This window comes from Cololabis saira, chromosome 8, assembly GCF_033807715.1.
Source record: "Cololabis saira isolate AMF1-May2022 chromosome 8, fColSai1.1, whole genome shotgun sequence".
In the NCBI taxonomy this organism is placed as follows: domain Eukaryota; kingdom Metazoa; phylum Chordata; class Actinopteri; order Beloniformes; family Belonidae; genus Cololabis; species Cololabis saira.
Window position 1 is genome coordinate 45,352,324 of NC_084594.1, and position 7,648 is coordinate 45,359,971.

The 7,648-nt window shown below is 40.7% G+C and overlaps 1 protein-coding gene across 1 annotated transcript; it reads right to left on the minus strand.

The window, feature by feature from the left end:
• Window positions 1-1,174: 1,174 nt before the first annotated feature.
• LOC133449189 (zona pellucida sperm-binding protein 4-like) lies at window positions 1,175-3,086 on the minus strand. The gene is made up of 8 exons (XM_061728322.1): window positions 2,828-3,086; window positions 2,555-2,742; window positions 2,373-2,470; window positions 1,986-2,143; window positions 1,710-1,902; window positions 1,486-1,633; window positions 1,340-1,415; window positions 1,175-1,272 (listed from the first exon to the last, which is right to left on the minus strand). The coding sequence occupies exons 1-8, from the start codon at window positions 3,084-3,086 to the stop codon at window positions 1,175-1,177; spliced, it is 1,218 nt and encodes a 405-aa protein (XP_061584306.1).
• Between the last annotated feature and the right edge of the window lie 4,562 nt (window positions 3,087-7,648).

Genomic DNA, 7,648 nt, shown 5'->3' on the forward strand with positions numbered 1-7,648 from the left:
GAAGTCTGGGCATTCCTGCTCATGAGTCCAGACTGACTCATGAATCTGTTCCTTCAATAGATGAAGTGGTTCACACATCAGAACATGAATCTTATCAGTGTTTCCCCTCAGTATTCATATCCAGATTGAGATTAGGTCATACTCGGTTAAAATCAACTCTGTATTTAATGTCAAAGTCTGTGTCTGATAAATGTGAGTGTGATGTCATAGAGAGTGTTGTGCTTCTTAAATGTGGCAAGTATGAGGTTTAAAAGGAAGGCTTTAAGAGACAGGGTGTACGAGCGGGATGTGAATGCAATGTCAATTGTGAGGCCCTATACATCGTTTACTTATTCATATAAATATGGATAAAAGTAAACTATTCCACAGGGGGAGCGTTATTTGATGGTTAAATATGCCTGTCAGAATGTGCTACCTGTATCTATATGAATAAGAAAACAATGTAGATTCTACGGTGGGAGCATTATTTGACCACGTTTCCTAGAATTGACTTAATTTTACCAGCACATACAGTCACACCTGAGCAAGTACCGGTAATCGATATGTTTGCCAATGTCAATACAAGGTCAGGCGACACAGATTAATGCTGTAGGCTAGAGGGATGTTTCCAGCCAAAAATGGGAGAGAATAGATCAGACCAGAGAAGATTTTATTTAAATTTAAGAATACGTTGTGACTTTGTTATACTGTACATTTTGTACAATGAATATGGCTTGCATTGTGTTCAGTGAAGCAAGCATAAATAAGTCTTTGTGACAATTAGATTTTCTAAAGTTGATATCTTTCTAGTCATAATTGAGTACAGTATAATGATATAGGCTTTTATACACTGCGTGTTTAATTGTTATAGCTAATGATGCCATATGATAAAATATAACTAGGCGTGTTGCCAGGATGAGTCTCACACGTACATCGTCTACCTCACACTAAAAGAACTGCACAAACTTCACTCATCCCAGTGATCAGCCCCAAACATTCTGATCAGATTACCCCTATTAAATTGTTATTCTAGCTTTTCAAAGCGCACCAGATTGATGCATTTAAATGCATTATGCTCAAAAAATTTCACATTACTGGCTCTGTTAGCCTCCACAGAAAATGCAAAATAAGCAAGTCGGAGCAAAGAGTTTGAGCATGCGCTTTAACAAGTTTTTATTAAAATTGTCAGACAGTGTCATTCATTCGTGGACTTCCTCTGCTCAGTCAGGATCACTTCACCACTTGACACAAGAACCTTCTGGCTTGAGGGGACGATCTCTACAGCAGCCCTTCCTGCAAGATAAGTCGTCTTGTCAGAGTCCAACATCAGCTTACTGGAGGCATGCAGACTTTTACTCACGTTGCCTGTGGCAGCGTTGTTCACAGGAGTTGGAGCTGCTTGGACGGCACACAGCTGTGGAACAGTGGATGAAAACCTGAAAGAGGGAAACCCAGGGTTAGGAGTCTACAAGTTTAATTTGAAAAGAAAGTGAAGTTCAAACTTACAGTCTCCTTTTGGGGAGTGAGGGTTTCTGGAGTAACAAACGTGAACATCTTGCTGATGAAGCGTTTGTAGTGAGTCGGGTACTCAACGCCAGAGGAGGCATCCATAGCAACCACTGTGGTCAAGTATCTGTCATCGTGGTAGGGGCACCTACAAGCCAAGAAGAGCTTGAAGACAAGTCGCCATAAGCTACATTTATGGTGCAGATGCGTTTAAGCTCACATACCCATCAATCAGGAGGTCCCACTGTGGAAGGCTCTGAGGATTTGGTGTGGAGGTGGCCCAGCAGTGCTCAAGGTTCAGGACGATGTTTGGGTCAGAGCGGCCCAGGAGATGAACGTCAACATAGATTGGTTCCCTCAGCACTTTAACGATTGGGTAGTCTGACTGAGTGTAGAAGGAGTCGTATGCTGCTTCGTCTGTACAAAGAAAGATATAAAAACATTTTTAAAATAAGGTTACACTTGAAGACAACCCCTTGATGGGTTTGGTAGCTACTCACCAGGCACACATCCTTTTGCGTAACACTGGCCACTTCCTAGCCTGAGCTCCACTCTCAGGGGTCCAGCTGCTGCAACTGCTAGTGGGGAGGGAAGAGGGTTCACTTCCAGGACGAGAGCCTCCACAGCTGAGCCAGAGTATCTACACTGGAACAGCAGCCTGTTGGCAATGCAGAAGACCAAGCCCATGTCAAGTTATGGCCTCGACCAACTGTGCAGTTACGTATCAGACGGACATTTAGATCTGAACACATCCAACACTCACAATTAAGAATACATGGTTGGAAAGCCCTGCATGTTACTGCCAGGCTGACTACAGGCAAAATGTCAAGTTTAAGACATGTAACAATTTCTGAAGTTAACAAATGCATTTGTCGTAGTGTGCTTACTCAAAATGGCTGTCCCTGGTGATAGAGCCACGGGGTCCAAGGCCCACTTCATAGGAAGAGGACATGTGGTTCTCGTAGACTACATAATCGTCATCATCCTGTAGAATTGGGAGATAGGGGCTATGTGAGCATGAGCTAGTAAATGCAACAATTAAAACAAAAAAAATTAAGAAGCCCACAACCTTGAGTGTTGTGCCACATGCAGTCACAGGGAACTGAAAGATGGCAAATGCTGAGCTTTCATCAACTGGGCCACAGGAATCATCATCAGCAGCCAGCAGACTGATTGAATTCACATCTATGGGTGGCATTGTGGAATCTCTAGCCACAATGATGATGAACTGGCCATCCCTGGTACACTGCACAGTCACTGGGTGAGAATGCAGGGAGTGAGTTGTCATTTATACTCATTGATTAAAAGTTGCAGTAGACACTTCAAGTTATCGTGAACACACCTGCATTTCTGTAGTAGCACTGACGCCCATTGAAGCAGCAGTTGATGTCCTCACACTCTTCAGCAGTGATATCTGGAGCTCCACACTGAATCTTCTCAGCCTCCTCCACATCACATTCGTCAAAGGTAGCTGCAGCTGCAGGGACTGTTTCCTGGTGGGAAAACTGCTCCAAGGAAGGCTGGTACTTCTGCGACCAGACATTCTGCGCAGAAACATGGCAAACAAAAACAACACCAAACAGCCACTTGAGGAGCTCCATTGTGGTGCCAATAACAATAAACTAACCAAATCTGCAGCTGTACCATGGAGAGATCAAACTCTGCTTTTATTCCCCACTGACTGTGAGCAGTTTGATGAACTCCACCTCTCATTGTTAGGAGTCAATTGAGTAACAGCCCTGCAGAGTTAATCGGCCTGGATCTGACAGGTGGAGCTTATTGTCTCATCAGTCTGAGGAAAGCCATGGATTTTCAATAGTTTCAGATGGCTTTGCAGAGCCAAAGCCATATCTTTAGGCATACAGTTGTGTTCAAAATAATAGCAGTCTGTTTAAAAAATTGAGTAAAGCCCAAAATCCTTATAATGGTTTTTATTTCCATGCATTGGGAACACTGCACCTTATATTCTAAATCAAAACATGAAGAAAAAAGCAGAAATTCTTTACTCACTTTACAGAAGATGAAGAAAAATTAACATTGGGCTGTTCAAAAAAATAGCAGTGTCTGCATTTTACGTTACAAACTCAAATATTTACTGTATAAACTGAAATATATACAGGATTCAGCATTCCTATGAATCACTAAACTAATATTTAGTTGTATAGCCACTGTTTCTGAGAACCGCTTCACATCTGTGTTGCATGGAGTCGACGAACTTCTGGCATCTGCTCCAAAAACGCGGTGACCCGTCTCGCCGGATCGATAAAAGAGGGATGCAGGAATAAGTTATAGGCAAAACGATATTTATTCACTTATAAAGATGAATTAACAAATTATGGTGCGTGTTAGTCTGTAGAGTCAGTATAAAAGTTACAGTTTTTATCGGCCAGATTGGGAAGCTCACAGCATATTTTGCACCTAGGGTTGCCAACTTTCAGAAATAGAAATAAAGGACGCCCCGATTTCAGCAGCGCAGGAGCCAAAACAAAGCCCCAAAACTTCTAAACTGCATAAAAATGTGTTTATTTTATATGAAAAAACATGTTCTTTAATAGCATTGAACTTGCATGACTGTACAGACAGCCAACCATATAGCAGCTGAAATAGCCTCCTATGCTCTGTATGTCCACATCAGCCAAGATGTAGAATATTGCTTCAGGTGAAGAATATGGTGTAAAAGTTAACTTATTTCAATAACTCAACTAGAATTTGGTGTAAAAGTTAACTTATTTCAATAATTCAACTAGAATATGGTGTAAAAGTTAACTTATTTCAATAATTCAACTAGAATATGGTGTAAAAGTTAATCTATTTCAATAATTCAACTTAAAAGGTGAAACTAATATATTACCTAGTCTTATTACATGCAAAGCAAGATATGTTGAACCTTTATTTGTTATAATTTTGATGATGGAATTGTTTATTGATTTCATAAAATATTCTCTAAATTATTTTTTATTTGGGGTTTTCATAAACTGTGAGCCATAATCAGAGAGCAGCGTCTTGCTGCTGCAGGAAACTCCTGCATGCAGTGACGGACACTGGCTGATTTATGGTTCCGCGTTGCACCAACGCAGAGTTTACGGGGTAGGATACGCGGGAACGCGAACGTACGGTGCGCGTCGCCGCGTAACATCATGCAGCCACTTCTCGGCGAACACACGTTTTCTGTTCGATTCGGGTAGTGGTTCAGTTTGGCGTCTCTTTGTAGTTGGTGGTGGTGGAACGCCAAAATAATGACTTAATGGCGCTTGCTTCTTGGACATTTTGACGAGACGTGTCGGGGTTTGTTCAGTAAAGCTGATCCTTACCTCTCTTCTTACCACCGCCGCAACGAGCATGGAGGGGGAGTAAGGACGCGCTGTGATTGGCCAGTACCAACTTTGAGTGGCAGTTCTGGGGAAAAGCTCTCACAATAGATTTTTTAATATTAGTATTCTGGTCTGGCCACAACCAATAATGTGAGCCCCAGCTGTTGGTACGCAAAAGCGCTTCGCAGCACAAGATTGACAGCGCACTGTGGATTTTGACGGCGCATGCGCTCTGGCGGCCCACTTATGTGCAGCCCTGTTTATTACTGATTACTGCAAATATTTTGATATTGTTTTTATTTTTTTTTGTTCAATTTTTTCCTGTACAGTGGTTTGTGTGTGTGTTTAAAATAAAGACATTTGTGCAAAACAAGACAGACTTTTATTTACACACCTTTCAGAAAATAGAAAAATTCTTGAACTTTGTCATTTGCATAGTGACAGCAGTTATCCCATACATTATTATAAACAATAAGTAATCTGTATCACAGTAGCAGTAATGAATAACAACTGTATGACAGTTCGATAAGTTACTGTGAATAAAGTAAAGAAGGGAGTGTGATGTATGTATAAGTGTAAATAAAGTAGTAGAAAAATAAACTAAAAATAATGAACTGATAATAAAAACTGAACTATGAAACAGTGTAAGAAATTACTGTCAATAAATACAATGACTATAGTAGCAGCAGACCAGTGACGTGCGGTCAGGCGAGGCAGGGGAGGCTGTGCCTCACCTGCCATCATGGAAAGAAAGAAATATAAAATGAAAAAAAAATATTTTTTTATATTTATCAATTGATTTGTACTATAAACTAATTTTCCATTTAACTTCACCATTTTTAGATAATTTTTCCTCAAAATCCCGAATTTTCACATTTTCCGTTCAAATGCTGAGAAGATACGGGCGGTGAGGCAGCGCAGCGCTGAGCCTCCCCATGGATTGCGCAATGACTCGGCTAACTGTGCTGCCATGCTATGTAGTGAGACCAGATCGCTGTCTCTTTGTATGTCATTATTAAAATGTTCAAACACGTTTGCTATATGAAATAAGTTTCCATAGTTAAGCTGATTTATATAATGAACAGCAACTATATGTGTGTAATGTGTTTCTTGTGCCGGCGCAATCATAAAACGGCTGAAAAGAGGCACGGGGTGAGGCACGCACTTCTCCTGCCTCACGGTAGGGGGCGCTGGTGAACTCGGGGATTCTTCTTGCGACTCTTGATGCAGAATAAGTGACAAGCAGAAGTTTACAGTTAGCAGTTATACGTTTTCTTCTCGCCTGGCCTTACTTTCAGAATGGAGGATTACATTTCTAAATTGAAGGAATTTTCTAATTTGGATTTTTTTCTTTTTTTTTTTTTTTTTTTTTACCTTGTCTGCACACATATTATTGATTGATACCATGACGGTAGAAACCAAAAGTGTATATATGTGCATTATTACTATATGTAATATATACATATATATACGCACACATATGCGTACACATACATAAATATACACATACAAACCCAGTGTTTTTTTTTTTTTTTTTTTTTTTTTTTTTTTTGGGGGGGGGGTGAGGGGGGGGGGGTGACGACATCCACTGCCAATCCAGGAAGCAGGAACATAAAATGAAAAAAAAATATTTTTTTATATTTATCAATTGATTTGTACTATAAACTAATTTTCCATTTAACTTCACCATTTTTAGATAATTTTTCCTCAAAATCCCGAATTTTCACATTTTCCGTTCAAATGCTGAGAAGATACGGGCGGTGAGGCAGCGCAGCGCTGAGCCTCCCCATGGATTGCGCAATGACTCGGCTAACTGTGCTGCCATGCTATGTAGTGAGACCAGATCGCTGTCTCTTTGTATGTCATTATTAAAATGTTCAAACACGTTTGCTATATGAAATAAGTTTCCATAGTTAAGCTGATTTATATAATGAACAGCAACTATATGTGTGTAATGTGTTTCTTGTGCCGGCGCAATCATAAAACGGCTGAAAAGAGGCACGGGGTGAGGCACGCACTTCTCCTGCCTCACGGTAGGGGGCGCTGGTGAACTCGGGGATTCTTCTTGCGACTCTTGATGCAGAATAAGTGACAAGCAGAAGTTTACAGTTAGCAGTTATACGTTTTCTTCTCGCCTGGCCTTACTTTCAGAATGGAGGATTACATTTCTAAATTGAAGGAATTTTCTAATTTGGATTTTTTTCTTTTTTTTTTTTTTTTTTTTTACCTTGTCTGCACACATATTATTGATTGATACCATGACGGTAGAAACCAAAAGTGTATATATGTGCATTATTACTATATGTAATATATACATATATATACGCACACATATGCGTACACATACATAAATATACACATACAAACCCAGTGTTTTTTTTTTGTGTGTTTTTTTTTTTTTTTTTTTGGGGGGGGGGGGGGTGGGGGGGGGGGGGGGTGACGACATCCACTGCCAATCCAGGAAGCAGGAACACACGGAGACACACGTCAAGCACTGGAAATCTGCAACAAAAAACCACAAACAAAGCACGAAACCGGCACGGAGCCAACCAAAACACGAACAGCAATCGACCTAAATCTTGAGATCTGATCGCAGTCTGAGCTAAGCTATCGCTACCGCTACCTAAACCCAAAAACTAGAGAGCCAGCATGCAGGTGAACAAGCCAGTGTGTATGTCTATGTGTGTGTGTGTGTATGTATATGATCATGCGTGTGTGTGTGTGTGTGTGTGTGTGTGTGTGTGTGTGTGTGCATGTGACTAAATGACTATATGTGTGTATGTGTGTGTGTGTGTGTGTGTGTGTGTGTGTGTGTGTGTGTGTGTGTGTGTGTGTGTGTGTGTGTGTGTGTG

Coding starts and splice junctions, on each gene's coding strand:
- LOC133449189 (XM_061728322.1), bottom strand. CDS start 3,086: ATGGAGCTCCTCAAGTGGCTGTTTGGTGTTGTTTTTGTTTGCCATGTT. Junction 2,743..2,827: donor GTGCTACTACAGAAATGCAG/GTGTGTTCACGA, acceptor ATTCTCACCCAG/TGACTGTGCAGTGTACCAGG. Junction 1,273..1,339: donor ACAACGCTGCCACAGGCAAC/GTGAGTAAAAGT, acceptor CTTATCTTGCAG/GAAGGGCTGCTGTAGAGATC.